This window comes from Thamnophis sirtalis, unplaced genomic scaffold, assembly GCF_051295495.1.
Source record: "Thamnophis sirtalis isolate CommonGarterSnake01/CBP01778 unplaced genomic scaffold, rThaSir2_p1.2 scaffold_2, whole genome shotgun sequence".
NCBI lineage: Eukaryota > Metazoa > Chordata > Lepidosauria > Squamata > Natricidae > Thamnophis > Thamnophis sirtalis.
The window spans coordinates 43,374,869-43,399,020 of NW_028261382.1; the positions used below are offsets into that span (position 1 = coordinate 43,374,869).

The following is a 24,152-nucleotide window of genomic DNA, read 5'->3' on the forward strand; positions in this document are numbered from 1 at the left end:
AATCAGATCCTACTCCGAGGGATGGTCCGGGTCTCAAAATCCCACCTCTGTAGATGATCTTTCTCTCCTGTTCATCCTGCCTCTGTCCCTTCCTGCTTCAGGCGTTCGTAATTCCGAAAAGCCTCGCTTTGGGACCTTGACCACAATTTTTTCATCCTCCTCTTATTCCCCCCCTCCTCTTTTCTCAGATGATGGAGAACTGACTGTGGTGGACGGTTGGGACTGCAGTTTCCCTACAGATCCGGCTTCGTTGCAACCCAGCGGAAACCCTGAGAGTTGTTGTGAGTTGCTACAAAGAGCTTTTAAGTTGACTTTTTTTTTTAACTACAGGCAGTTCTCATCTTACGACCATTCGTTCTGCCACTCTTTGAATCACGACGGCACTGAACGAATGAGGGGGTAGGACCAGTCCTTGGGGAAAAAATGTGACTTAGGGGTGTTTTTAATTATCAGCCGCCCTGAATCACTTTTCACGGCGACGTAGAAATGCAACTCACAAATAAATGATAATCCTCAAGTTATGACCGCCGTTGGGAATAGAATTTCCGTCAGTAGTTTCCATTGCTAATCGAGGCAGGTGAGTTGCGCCATGATTTTATGACCTTTCCCCCCCGGTCGTTAAGCCAATCACTGCCGTTGTTAAGTGAATCACAGATAGATAGATAGATAGATAGATAGATAGATAGATAGATAGATAGACAGACAGACAGACAGACAGACAGACAGACAATAGGTAGGTAGGTAGGTAGGTAGGTAGGTAGGTAGGTAGGTAGGTAGATAGATAGATAGATAGATAGATAGATAGATAGATAGATAGATAGATAGATAATATAGATTAGATAGATGATAGATGGATAGATAGATAGATGATAGATAGATAGATAGATAGATAGATAGATAGATAGATAGATAGATGATAGATAGATAGATAGATAGATAGATAATTATATAGGTAGATAGATAAGTAAGTTGATAGATAGGAAGGCAGTCAGACAGACAGATAGATAGAAGAAGTCCCCTTCTTCTTTTGCCCCCCATCGTTCCCAGCATGAGGCTCTTCTCCAGGGAGTCCTTCTTCCTTCTCATCAGGTGGCCAAAGTCTTTGAGTTTCCTCTTCAGGATCTGGCCTTCTAAAGAGCATCCAGGGTGGATCTCCTCCAGGACTGACCAGTTGGATGGCCTTGCAGTCCAAGGGACTCAATGCAGGAGTCTTCATCTCCAGCACCAGAGTTCAAAGGCCTCCGTTCTTTGGCCCTCAGCCTTCCTTATGGTCCAACTTTCACAGCCACACATTACAACTGACATTAATATGGTTGCACAATTTCCCTTGCATCCTTTCCGTCCCTTCTAAGTGTTTCCACAAGCCCCTTAACAAACCACAATTAAACTGCCATGTTCCCTCGCTTAGAAAGCTAAACCCCTCATCCTTCCTTAGCGCATAACAAGCTCCAAATTTAAGCTAGAAAAACTCAACGTCCCCTAACGCTCGCTTGGTTTCCTGCATTCCAGGCTCCCTCCTGGCGGAGTTTTTCCGCGTCTTCGAAAGCTACAATTTCGCCGGCGGTGTCATCTCCCTGCGTGAGGGCCGGTTGCTCCCTCTCCCCGATTTCCTGTTATCCGACGCTGGTCAGAAATTCAAGGTGGGCCCCATCAACCTCCAGGATCCCTTTGAGCTGAGCCACAATGTAGCAGCCAACGTCAACGAAAAGACGGCGCTGCGCTTTCAGCGGAGCTGCCAGGACGCCGCGAAATACTGCCGGAGTTTGCAATACCAGCGTAAATCCAGCAAGGGGAAGAGCTGGGGCCTGGTTCGTCTCTTCCAGCCCGGCAGCTCCCAAGCCCCGGAACACCTGGTCATCCTCCTCCCTTTAACGCCGGCCACACAATCCCGCTCGGAATTGCATCCAAGCAGGGATTCCCCCCAGCTCCCGTTTCAGAGGGTGTGCGCAGGCATCTCGTACGTCCTGCAGCATGTGTTGAAATGCAGCTGCTCGGAGAATCCGCAGGGACCCGGAGACGATGGGGAATCCCTCGGCAGCGATCCGGAGGAGGATCACCTGAAAACGAAAACCGAACAATTGTCGGTGGGTTCCAAGCGATCTCTGGATCTAGAAGACGCCGCGTTGGGGGCTCCCCCTGCGAAGAAATCACGGATGGAGGTTTCGCTTCCCGACACGGAAAGTGTGAGCTGGGACTGCGCCGCCTGGCACCGCGTCTGGTTAGGAAGACGGCGCGTCCGGCGACAGTTCAGCACCCCGCAAGCGGATCCCAAAACATCCGCTGATCCCTTAGAGCTGGAAGGCAAAGTATCCGAGGCGATTTCCCAACAAGAGGGGCAGACTAGGCCAGTCGATCCGCTGTTCGGATTCAGCGTTTGCGCCACGATCAAAGACGGGGGTTCCGGGGAACAGGATCCCCAAGTCAACCTCAATTTCACTCCAGACCCTGAACAGGGAGGGGTTTTCCAAGATTTTTTTCATTTCCTGCAAGGTTTCCTGCCCCGAATGGTTGAGCAGTACCTGGCCACCAAGCAGCCTCCAGGCCTCCATCTCCCAGAAGAAAAATCTTCTCCTCCAGTGGGGGACATTTGAAAATTAAGTATTTAGATAAATGTTTCTCCCTTTCCGGCTATTGGCGAGAATAAAAGAAATTGCGGAGAAAAAATTGAATCCTGCTTCCATTGTGTTTTCAGTTCTTGCCGTCGTTCTATAGGGATGCGGTGGCTCAGTGGCTAAGAGGCTGAGCTTGTCGATTGGAAAAGTCGACAGTTCGGCCTCCCTCTCTTTTGAGCACTGATGCCGTTACCTAGCTGGGCGATGAAACGTCTGCCAGAAAACAACCGAGAGAGCATCATCACTCTGTCTCTCATCTCATCTATGGGATTTCAGTCGTGCATTTCTTCCTTCTGCAGTTGACTCGACTCTCGCCAGCAATTACTGATTTATTAAACAGATGCATTAAATAGGTGCATTAAAGAGATGCATTAAATAGGTGCATTAAAACAAATGGAGCAATAAGAATTGGTGGAAGCTTTAAAGACAGGCATTGCAATCAGATAGATCCACCAAATGGGAAAAAGCTTTTAATGCATGAGGTTTGGGAGCACTCTGTACATGCTCAGGGGAACGTTGTTTTATTTGGGGGGGGGGGGAGGAGGGCTTGCAATCCAGGAAGTAGAAAGATCCCCTCCCCTGATCTAGCCACCATATTTCTCACTACGCATGCGCGCTCTTTCGGCCGTTTCCTCTTTCCGCGCTTGCGCACCGCTCCGGCCTTTCGCGCGCGTTTCTCCCACCTCTCCATTGCTGACATAGAGATATGAAATAATAGAACCTTTGCAAGCAAATTCAAATTTTGGGCTCAAATGTAAGTTTGCTATATCATTTCCAGGACGGCCTTTATTGCTCAATTGTAGATTGAAAATCCGCAGGTTGCCTTCTTTATTATTACATTCACCACAGGGGAGTTGGTTGAATGAAATCCATGGCAAAATATCTCGAAATTGGTATCTCTAAATCTATAACAACGGCAAGATGCAAGTCTTATCCTTTAGTATCTCTATAGTCAGATTTACCCACAACTCTCCGCGCGCTAAAGACCCCAGAGAGAGACACACTATTGGAGTGGGCGGAGCGTTTCCCATCGTGCCCCGCGCCTCCCGAGTATTTAACTCTTTGGCCGCCAGATCCTATTTCCTTTTACGAAGCGTCTTCGGTGGATCCAGGCAGAGGTGCGTGTTTTTAATCGGTCGCCATCCTCGGCCTGCGGGAAGATCAGCCCCAGCCCAATTCGCCCGATCGCTTTCAAGCGATCCCCTCTTCCTAAATTAGCCACGATTGAGATCCACTAGATCGGGGAGGGGAGGGGAAGGATCCCGGCCCAGGGTGGGCGACAATCAATGCATGCGAGCAAAAATAGGATCTCTGCAAAGTCCAACCTTTGCTTTGGGGAAGTTTCGAAATGCTGCTTGCGACCTTGGCTGTGTTTTTAAACAATATATTAAGCGTTTATATTATGTATTGTGCATATATATATGTATGTCTGTATGTGTGTGTGTGTGTGTGTATATATATATATGCACATATATATATAAATTTGATATTAATATTTAATATGAATATTTTTTTTGTCCTGTGGAGGGAAGAGAAAAATGCTTCAATTTGGAATTTTGCTTTTGCAAAGTCCTTTAAAAGGCAATGCATTTTGCAATTATCTATTTAAAAAATTGCTGTAAAAATGATTTTAAATTTGTGTGCCCCGTCCTATTGGGCTTTTTTTCCCCCAATAGATCGTAGTCTTATTTTGATTTTTTTTTAATTTTTAAAAAAGATTGTATTGGTAAAAAGAAAATACAACATCCATAACTTGTAAAAAACAATACAACTACATTTCGAGATATTCCCATACTATCAAATCATTATAAACATCAAAGGTTAGGTATCTTATTCCTTCCCTCCCTCTTCTCTTCCCTCATTTCTTCTTTTCCTTTTCTTCCCTCCCCCCCTTACTTCCTTCTCCCCTGCCTTCCCTCCTTTCTTTTCTCCTTTCCTCCTTTCCTTCCCCCTCCTTTCCCTCCCTCGGTCCCCCCCTCCTTCTCACATACCTTCCCTCCTTCCCTTCCTCTTTCCCTCCTTCCTTTTCTCTTAATCTCCCTCCTTTCCTCCTTCCTTTCAACTCTCCTTCTCTCTTTCTTTCCCTCCCTCTTCCCCTCTTTAGTACCCTCTTCCCTTCCTCCCCCAGTTTCTTCTCTTTCTTCTCTCCTTCTTTCTTCCCACCTTCTTTCCCTTCTCTTCTTTCTCTTCCTCCTCTTTATCCTTCCCCGTAGTCTTATTTTGATAAAATTAAATTTTCGCATTTGGAAGGGAGGCTTAATTTGGATTTCTTTGCTGTTAAAAACTAGTGCAATGCATTTGCAATTATCTGAAGGTTGCTGTAAAATATTTCAAATTTGCAAGGCTCGTCCCGTGGGGCTTTTTTAAAAATAAATAAATCGAGGTCTTTCCTTTATAAAAAATTAACACATTTCGGAGAGAGGCCTAAATTTGGATTATGCTTTTGCAGATTCCCTTTACAGTGCTATGCATTTTGCCATTATCTGAAAAAAGATTAGCTTTAAAAGCTAATTTTAGATTTTGCAGGCCCTATCCTATGGGGGGGGGGCGTTTAATTTTTAATTAATAAAGCGGAGTCTTTCGATGATGAAATTAACACAGACCTGTTCTGAACTGTGCTGTGAGGATGAGTTTTAATTTCTGAAAAGGCTCCTTGTGTCCCCATATGGGTTGGTAAATTTAACCAGGGTTAAATTGTATTTTTAACTTGCTTTTATTTTATTTTTTTTTCTGCAGGTTGGGCCGATGAGATTCTGCAGTTTCAGGTGAGACAGGCTTTTAAAATAGCAGTTTTTTTTTAAAATGGGCAAATCTGTTTTGCAAGCTGCACTAATTTTGCTCTCTGCTGCAACATTTATTTGGAAATTTATATTGCCGCCTGTTTGTACAAGACAGGAAAAAAAACGGATCCATGAAATTAACAAATTGAAAAGCCAGTTATCAATAAATCCCCATTAAATTGGTGACCAAAAGAATAAACATTAGGGGGCGGGGAATATTTATATATACAGTACTATGCAAAAGTTTTAGGCAGGCATGGAAAAATGCTGTAAACAATGCTTTGAGAAATATAAATAGTTTATTTTTTTGTCAATTTTCAAAATGCAAAGTGAGCGAACAAGAGTATTAATGATGTTCTCAATGCTGAGAAATTAAGTATATTTTAAACTGTTTTTTAAAGAGAGAGCAATAGCAACAGCAGTTAGACTTTTATACCGCTTCATAGGGCTTTCAGCCCTCTCTAAGCGGTTTACAGAGTCAGCATATGGCCCCCAACAACAATCCGGGTCCTCATTTGACCCACCTCGGAAGGATGGAAGGCTGAGTCAACCCTGAGCCGGTGAGATTTGAACTGCAGAACTGCAGTCAGCTGAAGTAGCCTGCAGTGCTGCATTTAACCACTGCGCCACCTCGAGGGTGAAGGGGGAAGATGAGGTGTATAAGGAGGAGTGGGAAGGTGTTGAAATCCATCACCGGGTGTGCGTGCAGGGCAGTTTCGGCTGCCTGGAATACGTACACAGGGATGGAGAGACATCGCGCCGTGGGACGCATCGGGAACTTTTCAGCCTAGCGGTCAGGAGTTACTACGCAAACTCATGTAACGTGAGCTATGTGAGCAAGCCACGCCTACACCTGCCCTTTCTCCTCCCTCCCCCTACCGTATGCCATGCTGTAACTTTTTATTTATTTGTAACATGTGACCACATACGCCTTTTGATACGCCCTTTTTGATGACGCTGTAACTAACTTTTTCAATAAAAGAGGTCTCCAAAGCACATTCGAGGCCCTCATCCCGAGAAACTCAGCCTGCTGTCTTCCTTCCGATTTGGCCAAGAGACATGAGTGGCCCGCCAGCGTGGCAACGCCGCAACGGGTGACCTCGGCGTGATTCACGGATCGAGCACCTTTCTTGGCATTTTCATACTCATTCGGCTGGACGGAGCACCCTCCCTTATTCGTGAGTATGGGGACAGGGTTTTCTAAGTCTCAGGCCGCGCACCTCCACGAACTTAGAGAATTCACCAAGTACTCAATCATTAAAAATGGGAAAAAATTGCCACGGCCAACAAAAACTGAATTAACGGCTTTACTAAAATACATTTACGAACATTGTCCGGCTTACCCGGAGAAGGGTTCAATTCGAACGTCCACATGGATTAAATTAGGCACTTATTTGCACGAGTCCCCAAGGGCTCCGGCGAAAATGATCGCCACGTGGCGGATAATCGTGGAATGCCTAAAATTTCATGAGGAGCCCCTGACGGCAGAACCAGGCCCGCCTCCGGCATATCAATCAGATACCAAATTGCCCCAATTAGGAGAAAGCACTACCCTGGTCCCCTCAGGGCCTAGTCAGTCTCCCCCCGAGGTGCCGGCCCCTGGCGCCCCCCTGAAAGGAGGAGCGGTGGCCTCTACTGTCTGGGACGCCCTTCAAAACGGCGATCTGGATTTGGAAGACAGTTCTCGTGTTCCCCCCGTTATCATGAAGCCTGACCCTGCCAACCCGGCGGGGCCACAAATCCCAGTATATACGCCCATCCCGTACAAAGCCATTAAGGACATCAGAGAAGCCACTGCCATGTACGGAATAACTTCCCCCTACACCCGACGTTTGATCGAGTGTCTGGGAAACATTTATTGGCTTGTCCTTGATGATTGGAAGCTTCTTTTTTCAATGATTTTAACTCACTCCCAGTGTGCCATCTGGTCTTTTGCGTACGAGATTGAAATTGAAAAAGAAAGTGCTTGTGGCCTCCCACCGGGGGTCACCAATGACCACCTGATGGGGAGGGTAGGCTTTGAAACCCCCCAACAGCAGGCTGCTGTCCCTTGGGAGGCTAGCCGCATAATTTCTCGAGCTGCTAACACCGCTCTTTCAAAAGTAGATGACCCAGAGGGTGGCCCTAAAAAATGCTTTTCAAAATTATATCAGGGTCCTTCTCAAAATTATCAAGACTTTGTCGACGACCTGAAAAAGGCCATCGACCGGCAGGTGGACAACCACGAAGGCCGCCAGTTATTGCTTAGAATACTGGCGTATAAAAATGCCAACTATGACTGTCAGTGCATATTGCAGCCCCTTGTGGACCAGCCCGGGGCAGACATCGCTGACTACTTAGAAGCCTGCCGAGTGGTCGGCACCGTGACCTATAAAATGGATGCCCTCGCTGCTGCCCTGCAACAATATGGAGCGCGACGTTCCGGTAACTGTTTTAATTGTGGGAAACCGGGACACTTTCGCGCCCAGTGCAGAGCTCCGGGGGGAGGGAGTTGGCGACAGAACAATCAAGCGAAACCAAAAACGGTTTGTCCCCGTTGCAAAAAGGGGTTTCACTGGGCAAAACAATGCAGGACCAACCGTCCCCCGAGTCTGGGAAACTAGAACAGGGGCGATCGGCCAGCCCCGCTCGAAAGGCTGATAATGGTGGCAGTCACCAGTCCCCGCCTCCTCTTCCGGCCTTGGTGAAACTGGAGAACGCAGAGGAAATCGCTACCCTGCTGCCGGGAACCGCCTAGTCTTTAATTCTCCGCCCCAAAGGCCCCACTCCCCTGCCCACCAATGTTCCGTTGCTGGCCTTTCCACAGCGAGACTTTGTCCTGCAGGGAGCCATCGACGCCCCCTTTTTTGCTGGACCCCGATGATCTGGGCCACATGGGTATGGCTTTCATCCCCTACGTTCCCCTGAGAGTGCGGGAAGGGCAAGTGGTTTCCTCTGCCTTGCCGCTTCCTTAACCCACTCCTGTGTCGTCTACTCACTTGTTGGCCATGGAACAACCTTTGCTGCACGCTCGCCCGATCACCAGCTTTAACGTTAATGGCCACCGCTTTTCTGGTATTTTAGACACCTCCCACAGATTAGGCCTCCTCCGTATTGCATCTGCCGGCCAATGTCGGCTGGCGACTACTCGGAGGAGGGCCTTCTCTGTGGCTGCTCCGGCCCTTTGGAACGAGCTCCCCGTGGAGATTCGGACCCTCTCCACCCTTCGGGCCTTCCGGACGGCCGTGAAGACCTGACTGTCCCAGCAAGCCTGGGATTGAGTCCTCCCCACCCCCCTACTCGAATCTGCTGTGTCTGTTGTGCTTTTAAATTGTTCGTATTGTCTCATTGTTTTGTCTTACTTTTTGTAATTTCCCCTCCCTTGGCTTTTGTTCAGCCGCCCTGAGTCCCTTCGGGGAATAGGGCGGCCTACAAATTGAATAAACTCCAACTCCAAACTCTTTCCGACTCACATAAAAATGTTCTCCACTTAGTGGAGGAAGCCTTGCAAAGGGTATGGGTAGATCAAATGCAAGCAAATGCCCTCTTAGCCATAGCCTTAGTCAATACTCCCCAGCTATCAACAGAAGTGCTACTACAAAAAACGGTTCCACCACAAAACCGTGGAGTACAAAATCGCGCTCGACGAAAGCGCGCATTTGACGTCATCACAGCGTGACGAAAACATCGTGCTGTGATCGAAAAATGTAAAAATAAAGCGAAAACCTTACCCTAACCCCCACAAATCTAACCCTAAACCTAACCGTTAACGTAACGCTAAACCTAACGCTAACCGTTAACGTAACGCTAAACCTAACGCTAACGCTCTAACCCTAAACCTAACCCTTACCTTTATGTGAATCGGCTTGCTTTAATTTTAATTTTTTTTTTTAATTTTTTTCGTCATGCTGTGATGATGTCACATGCGCGCTTTCGTCGATCGCGATTTTGTCCTCCGCGGTTTTGACGGGTCACGCAAAAAACATCTCAGGTATTGATTTTGGAATGGTTCCATCTTTCCCACACCCCAAGGAACTCAGCCAAAAACCAGACCAGTTTGCTGCCCTTATTTCCAAGGGCAGGCTCCACTGTGAACTCTTGACAGGCACAGAATCTACTGGCCTGTACATTCCTTGTTCCCTGCAAACACGGGAGATACTGTGTGCCACCTCGGAGCAACTCCAGTTCGCCTTGGCGGACTGGCCGGGGGAAGTTTCCTGCCACCTCCCCACAGACCCAAGGCTCAGCCTCGCCAAGGTCCTTCCGCTCCAATGGAATCCGCCTTTCCTATTAAAGACGCTGTGACTGTCTTCTCCGATGGGAGCAAACATTGTGGGGCATGTGCCTGGCAGGTGGATGGTACATGGCACACCCAGCTAACAGCCACAAAAATCTGCTCAGAGAGCTGAATTGGCCGCTTCCATTTTGGCCTTTCAATTATTTGAAAAACAACCATTTAACTTAATTCTTGATAGCTTATATGTGACTCAGATTTATAACCTCTTTGCACGAATCGTATCTTTCTCCCTGTATTGACTCGCAACTTTTGTCCTTGTTTCTTACTTTACAAGATCTTGTTTCTTCTCGCTGTCATTTTTTTTCATGTCTCCCGTATCCGAAGTCATCAGCCTTTTCCTGGGCCTCTCCAGGAGGGCAATGACGTTGCTGACGCTGCGGCATCAGCTCCCCCACCCCATGTCGAATGTTTGTTCTGCTGTCGCGCCATGGGACAGCCGTTCATACTTTCATCAAAATTAAAAAGCGCTCATAAAACAATTTGGCCTCACATCGGTGGAGGCATCTGCGATTATTCAGCAGTGCCCCACTTGTAGCCGACAAGCGCATTCCCTCCCGATGGGGGTTAACCCCAGAGGGACGGAATGTTGTCAAATTTGGCAAATGGATGTGACGCACTATTCATCCTTTGCTCCATGGAAGTATCTACATGTAATTATAGATACGTACTCTGGCTTCTTGTTTGCTACCCCACAAAGGGGCGAAGCCACAAAACATGTCACCCATCACTGCATTCGGACCTTTGCATCGCTGGGACGCCCAAAAGAATTAAAAACAGACAATGGGCCCGCTTACACTAGTGCAGCCTTTGCTGCCTTTTGTAACCAATGGGACATTGTGCATAAATTCGGCATTCCATATAACAGCCAAGGGCGGGCTATGGTTGAGCGCGCCAATCAGACTGCCCTTGATAGCTACATTGAAACAGGGGAAAGGACCCCCTAGCCTCCCGGCCTTGCAAAACATTCTTAATCTTTGTCTATACACATTAAACTTTCAACCTCACCGGTCAGCCGCCTTCTTCAGCAGCAACTCGTCATTTTGCAACTCCGCCTTCTGCGGACACTCCTCGACCACTCGTCTACTATCGCTGCTTGCCTGACTTGACGTGGCGAGGACCTGATTACCTGGGGAAGGGGCTACGCTGCAATCCAACTAAAAGACAAAGTCCTTTGGGTCCCAGGAAGACACGTAAGACCATATTTGCCCAAACCACCAAAACAAGCACAGGAGCAGCCTGATCATGACCAACCAGCAGGAACCACAGCTTGAGGCTGTCTCTGTCTCTGACCCGGAAAACAGGGCAGGGCACCCTCCACCCTATGCTCCCCCGTGTTTCGCCGCAAGTCCCCCCCACTATCGATCATAGCGGGAGGAGGTTTCCAAGCCCGTGGACTGCAGAGCGTGTTCATATCATAAGATTATATTTGCTTTATTGATGGTTATTTTGTTCTTCCTTATTTGGGTTGGGGAATGTGGGGCAGATCCTGCTGGGACTATATTAACAGAGCGTGTAGAGGATGCCTCCACCCCACACCGTCGACCCAGACGCACTGTGGATTGGCGAGTAAAGGAGTTTCATCTCCTTATACATAACCTTACCCGTGTAAATAATCTGTCCGATTGCTGGGTTTGTACAGGGCTAGCCCATTTTGAAGGAGCCGAGGTGGCGCAGTGGTTAGAGTGCAGTACTGCAGGCCACTTCAGCTGACTGCTAGCTGAAGTTCGGCGGTTCAAATCTCACCGGCTCAAGGTTGACTCAGCCTTCCATCCTTCCGAGGTGGGTAAAATGAGGACCCGGATTGTTGGGGGCGATATGCTGACTCTGTAAACCGCTTAGAGAGGGCTGAAAGCCCTATGAAGCAGTATATAAGTCTAACTGCTATTGCTATTGCTATTTTGGTCCCCCTAAACCTTACAGGCTGGAATGTTACTGCACTGTATGGAACGACAAGTAATCGTCCACATATTCTTTTATGATTCTGCCCAGTATATTTTGACACATCAGGTTTTACCTCCTCTTTGCCCCCATTTGTATTACATGGCGGAACATTTCGCATGAAGGTTATCAAGTAGTAACTAATAATGGTAGCAGTAAGCAAATCCCTTTGATCCGCTTTTCTTTAGGGGAATATCCCCCATTATAACCCTTGTTGCTTTGCTGGTACTCTTGTGTTGCTGTATTCGATGTGTACCCTCTTTATTAGCTGTGTGTAAGAATATACTCTCTAGCTTGGCTCCACAGAAGAATATTCACATTGTCAACCACATGGAGTTACATGAACAGTCAACCCCTTCATGGGGAAAGATCCCTTCCGTATGCCCAGCGACGGAGAAGGAGATGCTGCCTTTTAAAAAACAAAAACAGTGGAGATGTTGGAATCCGAGGTGGCGCAGTGGTTAAATGCAGCACTGCAGGCTACTTCAGCTGACTGCAGTTCTGCAGTTCGGCTGTTCAAATCTCACCGGCTCAGGGTTGACTCAGCCTTCCATCCTTCCGAGGTGGGTAAAATGAGGACCCGGATTGTTGTTGGGGGCGATATGCTGACTCTGCAAACCGCTTAGAGAGGGCTGAAAGCCCTATGAAGCGGTATAGAAGTCTAACTGCTATTGCTATTGCTATCCATTCCGGGTGTGTGTGCGTGCAGGCTCATTCTGTGTAATTTTACAAATACTAGATAACCTGGATTGCACACCATCTAAACTCAATTTGGACAGTCAACCCCTTCATGGGGAAAGATCCCTTTTGCAAGCCCAGTGACGAAGAAGGAGACGATGCCTTTTAAAAGCAAAAACAGGGGAGATGTTGGAATCCATCACCGGGTGTGCGTGCAGGGCATCTTCGGCTGCCTGGAATACGTTACACAGGGATGGAGAGACATTGCGCCGTGGGACGCATCGGGAACTTTTCTGCCTAGCAGTCGGGAGTTACTACGCAAACTCATGTAACGTGAGCTATGTGAGCAAGCTATACCCATACCTGCCCTTTCTCCTCCCTCCCCCTACCCTATGCCATGCTGTAACTTTTTATTTGCTTATTTGTAACGTGTGACCACATACGCCTTTTGATACGCTCTTTTTGATGACGCTGTAACCAACTTTCTCAATAAAAGAGGTCCTCGAAGTACATTCGAGGTTCTCATCCCGAGGAACTCAGCCTGCTGTCTTCCTTCCAATTTGGCCAAGAGACATTATTTTTCTCTCTCTGCAGGTTGGGCCGATGGGATTCTGCAGTTTCAGGTGAGACAGGCTTTTAAAACAGCGGGGTTTTTTAATGGGCAAATCTGTTTTGCAGGCTGCACTAATTTTGCTCTCTGCTGCAACATTTATTTATTTGGAAATTTATATTGCCGCCTGTTTGCACAAGACAGGGGGAAAAAACTGATGCATGAACTTAACAAATTGAAAAGCCAGTTATCAATAAATGCCCATTAAATTGGTGACTAAAAAGAAACATTAGGGGGCGGGGAATATTTATATATACAGTACTGTGCAAAAGTTTTAGGCAGGTGTGAAAAAATGCAAGAATGCTTTGAGAAATATAAATAGTTCTTTATTTTTTGTCAATTTTCAAAACCCAAAGTGAGCGAACAAGAGTATTAATGGTGTTCTCAATGATGAGAAATGTCTCTTAAGTATATTTTAAACTGTTTTTGTTAAAGATTTATACCTTGTATTGGTTCTGGGAAGTCAGGTTGGGTGTGGGTGGGAGGGAGTGGAGTTTACTAAGTTGGAGGAGGGGTGTTGGATTTTAAGGTATTACGATTGTACATGTATACTGCGATTTTTTCTTTTTTACGTATATTGAAATGGAATTATAAATACCATCAACACCAAAGGGAGTTTGCTCAGAAGCTGAAATACACCAAGTGAATGAGAGGAAGAGTGGGAAGCAGAGGAGAGAAGAAAGATAGGAAGAGAGGGGCAGGAGAGAGGGTGAGGGGGGAAGATGAGGTGCATAAGGAGGAGTGGTAAGGGGAGAGAAGAGAAGGAGAAAGGAAGGGGAAGTAGAGTAGAAAATGATGGAGGGAGGAAAGGATGTAGAAGAGTCGGAAGTAGAGAAGAGAAGAAGATAGGAAGAGAGGGATAGGAGAAGGGGGAGGGGGAAGATGGGGTGTATAAGGAGGAGTGGTAAGGGGAGAGAGGAGAAGGAGAAAGGAAGGGGAAGTAGAGTAGAAAATGATGGAGGGAGGGAAGAAAGGATGTAGAAAGGGGGAGGAGAGAGGGGGAAGAAACTGTCGGATAAGGTATAAATATGGTGTATGGAGAGCAGAAGAGCCAATAACAGGGTTTTTATTTTTATTTTTCCTTTGGTAGTTGATGGCAAGATGAATTGATGTAAGTACTTAATAATACAACTTGATATTGACTATGTAATAGTATACATGTGATTATATGCTATGAAAATGGAAAATTAAAAACTTTTTAGGTTAAAAAATGCTGAGAAATACAGGCAGATGCTTATCCATCATGCAATACCATTAGGGAGGCATATGATTGGCCCCAAATTTATTCTGCGGCAGGACAATGACCCAAGCTTACGGCCAAAGACATTAAGGAACCATCTTCAGGATCAAGAAGAACAAGAAGTAGTGGGAAGTGATTTCATGGCCCCCACAGAGCCCTGATCTCAACATCATCCGGTGTGTCTGGAGTTACACGAAGAGACAGAAGGATGTGAGAAAGCCTCCATCCACGGGAGATCTGTGGTTAGTTCTCCAAGATATTTGGGGTAACCTACCAGCTGAGTTCCTTCAATAGCTCTGTGTATAGTAACCCAGAAAAATTGCTGCTGTTTTGAAGGCAAAAGGGCGTTTGCACCAAATATTGATTTGATTTAGATTTTTCTTCTGTTTGCATTTTTGGAAATGGACAGAAAATAAACAAAAATAAACTTCTGAAAGCATTCTTCGTTTACAGCATTTTTTCACACTTGCTGTACTGTTATCTGTAGCCCATTTCCATATCCTGCACTGAAATGTAGTAATAAAAAGAAATAACCAAGAGAATATTAAACATTTGAAGGAGGTAACTTGAGATTTATATATCCACGAGTTGAAGTCAGGGAAAGCTACAATGAAGAGATCCAGAACTCTCTCTTTCTGATGGTTTAATGGAGAAATTAAAACGGATCTGAGTGGCTCTCTCCCCCCCCCCCCCCCACACACACACAAAGGAGAATTGACCAACTGGATTCCAGAAAACTATTGTCTTAATAAAAGCTTTGTCAGGTTTAGATGACAAGAAATATATATATATACATTCATTTTTTCCTATTCTTGTTTTGCAGCTTCGGGCAGCACGGATGTCTCTGCGTTATAAGTAAGTAAAAAGTACAGAACATCCATTTAAAAATCATTTTTAAAGCTATTTTACTCTGCTACAAGTAGTCCTCGGTTTACGACCATGATTGAAACTCCCCCTCCCAAATCTCCATTGCTAAACAAGGCCGTTGTTAAGCGAGCTGTTTTCCTCACTTTACAACCTTCCTTGCCGCAGTGGCTAAGTGAATCACTGCAGCTGTTAACTTAGTAGCACGGTTCTTAAGTGAATCTCGCTTCCTGGAAGTTCGCAAAAGGGATCACATGACGCACCATGGGGATGCCGTATTGTAAGTGAATTGTAAGTCACACTTGAATGCTGTCGTAACTTAGAGCCGAGGTGGCACAGTGGTTAAATGCAGCACTGCAGGCTACTTCAGCTGACTGCAGTTCTGCTGTTCAAATCTCACCGGCTCAAGGTTGACTCAGCCTTCCATCCTTCCGAGGTGGGTAAAATGAGGACCCGGATTGTTGTTGGGGGCGATATGCTGACTCTGTAAACCACTTAGAGAGGGCTGAAAGCCCTATGAAGCGGTATATAAGTCTAATTGCTATTGCTATTTGAACGGTCAGTATATGGATGGTTTTAAATCGAGGACTATAACGTAATCTACAAAAATTGGAACCCCTTCAATGCAGTTCCTGTCTAGATGGCTCAGTGGCTAAGACACTGAGTTTGCTGATCAGAAAGGTCGGCAGTTCTAATCCTCATTACAGGTTTTCTGCGTAAGCAGGGGGTTAGACTAGATGACCGCCAAGATCCCTTCCAGCTCTTTTACTGCTTACTGTTTTCTAGCTGGCTTACAGCCTTTAAAAATCTGGATTATTAGTTACCAAAGGCACTTTAAAATGTCCTTCCTGTGTTCCGTGATGAGCGTAAAATAGACAAGCATATGTCTGATTGTGGGTGATGTTAATTTAACCGCCTGAGAACACACAAAAATCCTGATTATTATTATTATTATTTAAGGCGATCCGCTTGGAGCCAAAATGTATAATTTTTGAATTTTCCTTTTTTTCAGGGCACACGGCAGGGAACCTGGAAGGATTTGGCGATGGTTAAGATGCGCCCTGCAGGAGCTCTTAGAGGTGAGTTTGAAGGTTGTGGGTCCATTGTGGTGTTTTGTGACTTTTGGCCTTTGAAAGGATGACCTCTGTTGTTGGACGACTCTTAAGTCACATGGCAATTGAGTTACCAAAGCCCTGATCGGCCACGGTTCTCTCACACAAATGTCTTTCTTTCCTTTTCTTTTACTAATTTGAGTTTTCTTTTTCTACCCTACAGGCAATGGATTCACTTTAAAGAAAGGTGAGTCCGTATTTCAAGATGTTTTAAGAGAATTGATGTTGGATTTTGGCTAGGCCTTTAAGTCTGCAGAGGTAGACTTCCGCCTATGGGCACAATTAAGCCCAAAAACTACATTGACAAGGGAGATATTTTTGTTAAGTCAATCTTGGCCCTGTTTTTACAACCTTTCCTGGCACCATTGTTAAATGAATCATTGCAGCACCGAAGTTAGTAACGCAACGATAAAGGGAACCTTGACTTCCCCGTTGACATTGCTTTTCATTAGGTCGCAAAAGGGAATCGCTTAAATATGAGACAGTTGCAAAGCGTTTCAATTTGATGCAACAATACTTATCAAAAACATAAGTTGCTTAGTGCTGTTGTAAGTGGTCACTAAGTGAACTGTGGCAAGCCAAGGATTACCAGTGTGTAGGACTAGTAAGGGTAAAGGTTCCCTTTGCACATAGTCGTTCCCGACTCTAGGGGGCGGTGCTCACCTCCGTTTCAAAGCCGAAGAGCCAGCGCTGTCCGAAGACGTCTCCGTGGTCATGTGGCCGGCATGATTCAATGCCAAAGGCGCACGGAACGCTGTTCCCTTCCCACCAAAGGTGGCTCCTATTTTTCTACTCGCATTTTTTTACGTTCTTTCGAACTGCTAGGTTGGCAGAAGCTGGGAGAAGGAACGGGAGCTCCCTCCGTTAACGCGGTGCTAGGGATACGAACTCCCGACTTTGATCAACAAGCTCAGCATCTTAGCCACTGATCCACCGCGTCCCCATAGCGCCCTTATCGTCATGTCAATTCACCCGTCTTCGGATCATGGGATATAAATTACATTTGAAAATGTTCAGATATCATGGCAGCTTAATTAGCATCTAAGTTAGATGGGGGCCGTCCTATCAATTTAATAAATGCATTGAAGGCTGTTAAAACCAGCAATTTGTCGTCCCAGTGATGAAAACCTACCACGTCTTACTGTCTGCTTGGTGCCAGAAACTGCAAAGTTTGAACCCACTGGTACCAGCAGGTGGAAAAGAGGATGGATTGCTTCAGAAGAAGCTGTCTGATGGGACCCACCGGGCATCTTAAACCCCCTTTTGTCTCCCAAGAAACCCTCTTGAGCGTCAGAATTCTGCTTTGATGCACATCAACTGTTATTATTTTTTTCAACAGCTTCCAAAAGGAAATGAAGCTTCTCGAAGTAAGAGGAAGACGGGCACTCCTGCGTCGCCGAAGTAAGTTTTCCCCGATTGCTCAATTCACCGTTAATTTTGTCTTCGGACAGCCTGGGTTCCCGCTGATATGATGAACTCAACACTTGGAATCTCGTTCGGCTGAATTTCGCTGTTGAGAACCGGAATCTGAGCATCGGTTGGGAACTAGGCAAGCCTCAGGTTGTGGGGGACATCATTGGTGCCCCAAATATTTCCTCCTATGCCCTGCTTTCTTGAATCTCTTGAGAGCAGGAGTTTCCATAAGACATAGGGCACGTTGTCTAGGAACACTTGATCAGTTGGCGGTTCGAATCCCTAGCGCAACATCACGGAGGGAGCTCCCGTTCTTTGTCCCAGCTTCTGCCAACCTAGCAGTTCGAAAGCAGGTTAAAAAAATGCAAGTAGAAAAATAGGAACCACCTTTGGTGGGAAGGGAACAGCGTTCCGTGTACCTTCGGCGTTGAGTCATGCTGGCCACATGACCACGGAGACGTCTTCGGACAGCGCTGGCTCTTCGTCTTTGAAACGGAGACGAGCACAGTCCCCTAGAGTCGGGAACAGCTAGTACATATTATATGCGAAAGGTAACTTACCTTTTTAACATCCCATAAGACTGACTTCAACTCGCCCAGCATGGCTGGCTGGGGGATTCTGGGAGTTGAAGTCTACAAACATTTAAAGGTCCTTAAATTGTTAACTTGAACTCCACAGATCTTAAAGTTTAACAACCTTAAGTTGGACGTCCCTGTTTTAAAGTCTCAATTTGGAGTGAAAACAGACCTAAGCCTCCTTATAAGCAGGATAACCCCAATTTAATTTAACGTTTTTCCTTGTTGGGGCAGATTTCCAAGCTTTTGAGGCTGGTACTGAAATTTGAAGGCCCTGCTCGCAAACAGACACTTATTAACTGATTGAGAACCAGAATTTTACTGGCTGGTGTATTTATATATTCCTGATATGTTGTTTCCTACAGAATGGAGATGGCAGTCCCAGTGTTCGGCATGATGGAGAATGAATGGGTAAGAAACACCTGGAGATAGCTTTAATCTATGAGTCAGCAAACTTAAGGCGCGTGGGTCAAATCTGGCCCCTGTGAGTGGCTGTTTTCGTACAGCCCTTAAGCTAGGAATGGCTGATAGACATAGATCCCAGCCTCATTCTAGACATCCTGAGGGTTGGAGCTGAAATAAAATGTATTGGTTAAATTTATTTGCTGCCAATCTAGCTGTGGGGCTGCCCTATAGGCTGCTTACAGCCAAACCTTGGGGGTGGGGGGATGGCAGTTGGGAGTTCACCTCATAGGTAGATTTTTTTTTGTTTAGCTTAGATACAGCCTGTTGTGCCTTCAAATGGCTTCTACCTTACCGCTATAAAATGGCTTCTCCTGTACAGCACAGTGGAGTTGGTAATGGTTTCACAATACTCCACCAGGGGGCTTCCTCTGGTAAAGGGGATAATCCAACATTAGAAATTACATTTGATCCAGACATTTTCCTCCTATAAATAAATATCCGTGCGAGGCCGAGTTATCAGCTAGTAGTTAAATAAAAAATAATCCCAAACCATACATATCTTAGATTTTTTTTTAAATACATAAATGGGCATTCTAATGAGTGGTGTGGTGGCCTAGAGGTGGATTTCTCTTGCCTCATAATCGGGAGGCTATGAGTTCAATCCTAAGTAGCGGCAGATATTTCTCTCTCTTGGCACAATGAGTAAATTACCTGTTGAACTAGTAAGTAAGTAACATCTTTATTACGGTCAAAGACCTGCAATAGACATTAGTTTTTACACTATGTTAAAAAATACTGACATTAAGATATAATTAAAAGGTATGGAAAATAACATACACGCTGAACAAAACTCTGCTCTGGCAACAGGAAAGGCATCCGGCCCGTAACACTCTCTGCTCCATTCAGTTGCCCCGCCTCCATCCCGATGCCAGGGATTGCGAGGTCATTAAAGGACAAAAATAAATAGGAGAAATGGGCATTCTCATCTCTGCCCGTTGCAGTTTTAATGATGAATACACCTAGCTCACTTTGAACCAAATGAAAACACCCGGAATTGCCTGAAAAACTGCAAAAGAAAGAGACGGATTTGATAAGCGGGATTCCTGATGGGGGGGGTTTCCATTGCCGTTTTTTATTGATTTGTTGATGTTTTTCTCGTACACAAGTTGATTTTTTTTTCTTTCTTGCCTCCTGCAGAAAATAACTTGGAAGGAATTGCCCAAAACATAGGTGAGTGGATTTTCCTGCCTGTAGAGATGGGCCTCAATTTAATGAGCACGGTTGAGTTCAAAACTGTCTTGTTACTAAGCGAGACAATTATTCAGCGAGCTTCCCCACCGCCGCAATTTTCTGACCTTCCCTTGCCGCAGGTGTTAAGCGAGTCACCGGCCTTTTTAAGTTAGTGGCACGGTCGTTATTTGTTGAAGTTCTGAATTTTGCACAGGTCATTTCTCAAGGTTCCAAGTAACGCAAACTTTGAGGCATCTGAGCTCCATAAAGAATAATTTATTGGATACGTCACATTGGCGCAAGCTGATGAAAGCCGACTCAGGGATTTCCCGCAGCTTTCACCTAATTAAAACTAAAAGTTTTCCCCTTTCCTCCCAAGTCACGGGTCGCGCTGTCCAATCCAGGTGGCGGCTGGTGGCTTGGATACTTGCTCCTCCTGGCCAGCCCCCTGTGAGAAGGACCTTGGTTCCCACAGGAAAACTTTATTGTTTGGGCTACAAAACCCCATCTCTCTCCCACCGCCGTGTGGCAATCCTCAAGCCTCCGAGATGACTCAGGGTTGACTCAAGGGTGAAAATAGCAATAGCAGTTAGACTTATATACCGCTTCATAGGGCTTTCAGCCCTCTCTAAGCGGTTTACAGAGTCAGCACATCGCCCCCACAGTCTGGGTCCTCATTTCACCCACCTCGGAAGGATGGAAGGCTGAGTCAACCTTGAGCCGGTGAGATTTGAACCGCTGTACTGCAGATAACAGTCAGCTGAAGTGGTCTGCAGTACTGCACCCTAACCACTGCGCCACCTCGGCTCTTGGAGGTGTTGTCCCCCTTTTCAGTTGTGACTTTCAACAAGCCGGTAAATAAATGGTTGTAAGTGAAGGATTATCCGTAGATGAGATAAAAGTTAGCGGAGTGACAAATCCACCTGGATTCATATCGCTCGCTAAATCACAGTCTGGTTCATTTTTTTGGCTTGGGGCAATTGTGGTTAGTCGTGTGTAAGCCAGGCCTTTGTGGTTTTTTCTGATACTTGCCCTGGCTGGATGTCAATGATGAGATTGTTACCGCCCCAGTCTGATATCCTGTGACTGAGTGGTTCCTCTGATGAATTAAAGCCGGGTCTGGGAGATTCTGCCACCTTTTCATGTTGCATTTCTTTTCTTTAATCTCTGACTTTAACGCCATGCTGGCCATGTCATCTTTCTCCTTGTCACAGGCGGCTGCCAGGCTGTTTTTGCTGGACTCAACAAGAGCTTGAAATCTGCTATTTCTCACAGCGAGAGGTGAGGGTCCCATTTCTAACACCAAGCGTAATATTTTTAAAAAAAATAAAGTTTGCTTTTGTGGGGAAGAAGCTGTCAAGAACACGGATTGAAATCTCATTTTGTAAGACGGGAATGCTTCTAGTGAAAAGAAGTGAGTGGCATAGGGTTCCAATATTTTAAGGGGCTGCACCAAAAGGTGCATGTGTCAAACTATTGTCCAGAGCACCGGAAGGCAGGACGAGAAGCAACGGGTGGAAACTAATCAAGGAGCGAAGTGGCCTAGAAATAAGGAGACATTTCTTGACAATCAGTGGAACGACTTGCTTCCAGAAGTTGTGAATGCTCCAACACAAGTTTTTAATAAGATTGGACAACTACTTTGTCTGAAATGGCATAGGGTCTCTTGCTTGAACAGTGGGTTGGACTAAACTAGTTAAATCTAGACTAGGCTAGATTTAAACTTCCCATTCCATTATTCTTGGTTTCTGGTGCATCATCCCCTCCTTAGTTCAAATTTTGCCGTCTTTGTGCTCCAAAAATCATATTTGTTCTCCTTTGGCTCTTGAGATTCAACCTGTGTTGTAATTTACAGATTTATTTCAGCAATTCCTCAATTTTCGATCTATGTTTTTTTCTGTCTCCATAAAAGCAGGCTTAAATGGTTACCTTGAAGACGTTTGAGAAGAATAACACCAGCTGTGAATCAAGAATGTTTGTCTGCTTCAATGGTGGAATAATGAAACGCCGAAATGGCTCCTTGCAATATCCCGCCTTCAAATACCTGTAACATCTGAAATTCAAGTCTAGCTGGAGATATTTTTACTAGCTTTTCCAAAAGAATATACAGCACAGAGATGTGTGTATTGGGATTCTCTCTTTTAAAAACTATTATAACTTGAAGAGTTTGCTGTTACTTAGAAACTGGATGAAAGTTTTTTGGGGGGGATATTCTATCTTATAATATTTAATATATCTTATATATTAACAAGCTGGCATTCAATCCAGACAAGACCGAGTGGCTATTGATGCTGCCCCCCCAAGAACGGACCAGATATTCCATCTCTCAGCCTGGGGGGGGGGGGGGCGAAACTCTTCACCCTTCAGAGAGGGTCCGCAACTTGGGTGTCGTCCTGGATTCTCAGCTGACATTAGAATACCACCTGTCGGCTGTGACCAGGGGGGGCTTTTGCCCAGGTTCGCCTGGTGCACCAGTTGCAGCCCTACCTGGACCAGGGGGCACTTCAAATGGTCACTCATGCTCTCGTTACTGTAATGCGCTTTACGTGGGGCTGCCCCTGAAGAGTGTTCGGAGACTACAATTGGTCCAGAATGCAGCCACGCAAGCGATATCGGGTGTACCTAGGTAGACCCATGTTACACCTATCCTCCGCGAGCTGCACTGGCTTCCCATCGGTCTCCGAACGTGCTGGTCGTTACCTTTAAAGCCCTACACGGCTTAGGACCTGGATATCTACAGGACCGCCTCCTGCCATATACCTCCCAATGACCCATTAAGATCTCACAGGCTGGGCCTCCTTCGGGTACCGTCGACCGGGCAATGCCAGTTGGCGACTACTTGGGAGAGGTCTTTCTCTCTAGCTGCCCCGGCCCTGTGGAATGATCTCCCCGCAGAGATCCGGACCCTTCCCACTCTCGGCCTTCCGGAAAGCCATTAAAACCTGGCTGTTCTGCCAGCCCTGTGGCTGTTGACCCTAAATACGGTCCAGCCCCATTTAGAACGGAGTGCATGGTGTGTTTTTTAAATCTATCTTTTCTATTTTATTTTTTTCTCCTTGATTTATTTTGTACTGTAATCCGCCCGGAGTCCCACAGGATTGGGCGACATATAAATGCTATTAAACTTATAAACTAAACTTATCTACAAATTTACAGGATTTCCCCCCCTTCCCCCCCACTTGTTAAAAAGATTTTTGGTACATTTCAGGAAAAAATTAACTGGCAATTGTATGGTCAAATTTCTTTTAAATGCGTACAGATTTGCTACTGTTAATAAATATGCTAGTTTGAAAAACAATGCTGTGGTTTGTTTTCTTGACTATCCTGGTGAAAGATGGATGGATGGAGGCGGGATTTGCTTAGTGGATGTTTTCTTACCTAATTGGGTAGATTATCTAATACTCCATACAATAGCAGAGTTGGAAGGGGCCTTGGAGGTCTTCTAGTCCAACCCCTTGCCTAGTCCAACCCTCCTTCCTCTTCCTCACAACAATCCTGTGAGGTGTGTTGGGCTGCGAAGGGCTGGCCAAAAGTCACTCAGCTGGATTTCATGGCTAAAGGGGGACTAGAACTCACCATCTTAGTGATTGGTTGAAAGTCACCCAGCCAACATTCATGCCTAAAGGGAGACTAGAACTCCCAGTATCCTGGCCGTTGGCCCAAAGTCACCCAGCTGGCTTTCATGTCTTAAGGTGGGACCAGAAGTCACTTTTTTAAAGTTCCTTTCTAAGTTTCCAACAACCTGCAACTTCTATTTTTTTACAGTTCCGGATAATTTTGATGTTTAGGATATGCTGGCTTGGGAATAAATCAAAAAGAAAATGTGTTGAGTTCACTTTTATTTGTATTGAAGTACATTCTGTTCTCAAAAATCTTTTTTAGAGATAAGCAGACAATTCCAAACCCTTTCAACTGTGGTTGGGTATAATCGGTTTTCCGACCTTGTCATCCTCTTGATTTTGGGAATGGGACAATGAGGCCTCAGTGATAAGCTGCCCCAAATGACCTTTTTAAGGTCATTTGATGGAGGACAGGTCAAAAGCTGGACCCTCCATCAAATTTATGTGCTTTCCATCCTCCACTCGAGCAATTATTCAGTGACCCAATTCTGGTTTTTCTTTTTGCTTCGCATCCAAGAAGCTTCTTCAGCTCTGTTTCGAAAACATCTTTGGCGTAACCACAACCTGGATGACTTGAACATTTCGAGTTTTGTCCCATTTTGCAACCTCGACACCGTTGCTAAATGAATCGCGCAGTTCCTAAGTTAGTAACCCCCGAGGATCTTGCCTTCCCCTTGGGGCTAGTTACAAAAAAAAACCCTTGGCATGCTTTCAGTCCTTGGAGAATGCGCAAAATAAACCAGCATCCGCCATTTCTGTTGTAGCAACCTGTGGCCACAGCCATACGTGCACAAAATGG

The 24,152-nt window shown here is 45.7% G+C and overlaps 2 protein-coding genes, 1 long non-coding RNA gene and 5 other non-coding genes across 9 annotated transcripts in view; all 8 read left to right on the forward strand.

The window, feature by feature from the left end:
• TUT1 (terminal uridylyl transferase 1, U6 snRNA-specific) overlaps positions 1 to 2,651 on the forward strand; it is a 10,725-nt gene extending 8,074 nt beyond the window's left edge. Inside the window, exons 9-10 of the mRNA XM_087705203.1 lie at positions 189 to 281; positions 1,510 to 2,651. Coding sequence (XP_087561329.1) covers positions 189 to 281; positions 1,510 to 2,591 — 1,175 coding nt within the window. The 3' untranslated portion in view covers positions 2,592 to 2,651. The remainder of the gene's footprint in view (positions 1 to 188; positions 282 to 1,509) is intronic.
• An 882-nt stretch (positions 2,652 to 3,533) lies between these two features.
• LOC106546401 (uncharacterized) lies at positions 3,534 to 18,509 on the forward strand. The gene is made up of 8 exons (XM_087703438.1): positions 3,534 to 3,539; positions 3,598 to 3,730; positions 5,349 to 5,377; positions 14,958 to 14,989; positions 16,011 to 16,077; positions 16,274 to 16,297; positions 17,450 to 17,511; positions 18,464 to 18,509. Exons 1-6 carry the CDS (start codon positions 3,534 to 3,536, stop codon positions 16,289 to 16,291), a joined length of 285 nt encoding a protein of 94 aa, XP_087559564.1. The 3' UTR covers positions 16,292 to 16,297; positions 17,450 to 17,511; positions 18,464 to 18,509.
• On the forward strand, positions 5,803 to 14,547 carry LOC148048706 (uncharacterized). Of its 2 annotated transcripts, XR_015695504.1 has the most exons (3): positions 5,826 to 6,570; positions 12,879 to 12,907; positions 13,985 to 14,547. It is a non-coding gene; the product is annotated as an uncharacterized LOC148048706 (long non-coding RNA). The 2 variants fall into 2 exon arrangements; XR_015695503.1 differs by lacking the exon at positions 13,985 to 14,547 and having other exon boundaries at positions 5,803 to 6,570; positions 12,879 to 13,039.
• Positions 14,739 to 14,809, forward strand: LOC148048707 (small nucleolar RNA SNORD26). The gene has a single exon (XR_015695755.1). It is a non-coding gene; the product is annotated as a small nucleolar RNA SNORD26 (small nucleolar RNA).
• On the forward strand, positions 15,851 to 15,922 carry LOC148048708 (small nucleolar RNA SNORD27). The gene has a single exon (XR_015695751.1). It is a non-coding gene; the product is annotated as a small nucleolar RNA SNORD27 (small nucleolar RNA).
• LOC148048709 (small nucleolar RNA SNORD22) lies at positions 17,223 to 17,349 on the forward strand. The gene has a single exon (XR_015695753.1). It is a non-coding gene; the product is annotated as a small nucleolar RNA SNORD22 (small nucleolar RNA).
• Positions 17,575 to 17,646, forward strand: LOC148048710 (small nucleolar RNA SNORD30). Its single transcript, XR_015695754.1, has one exon. It is a non-coding gene; the product is annotated as a small nucleolar RNA SNORD30 (small nucleolar RNA).
• A 2,264-nt stretch (positions 18,510 to 20,773) lies between the features above and the next one.
• On the forward strand, positions 20,774 to 20,840 carry LOC148048711 (small nucleolar RNA SNORD31). The gene has a single exon (XR_015695748.1). It is a non-coding gene; the product is annotated as a small nucleolar RNA SNORD31 (small nucleolar RNA).
• The last annotated feature ends 3,312 nt before the right edge of the window (positions 20,841 to 24,152 follow it).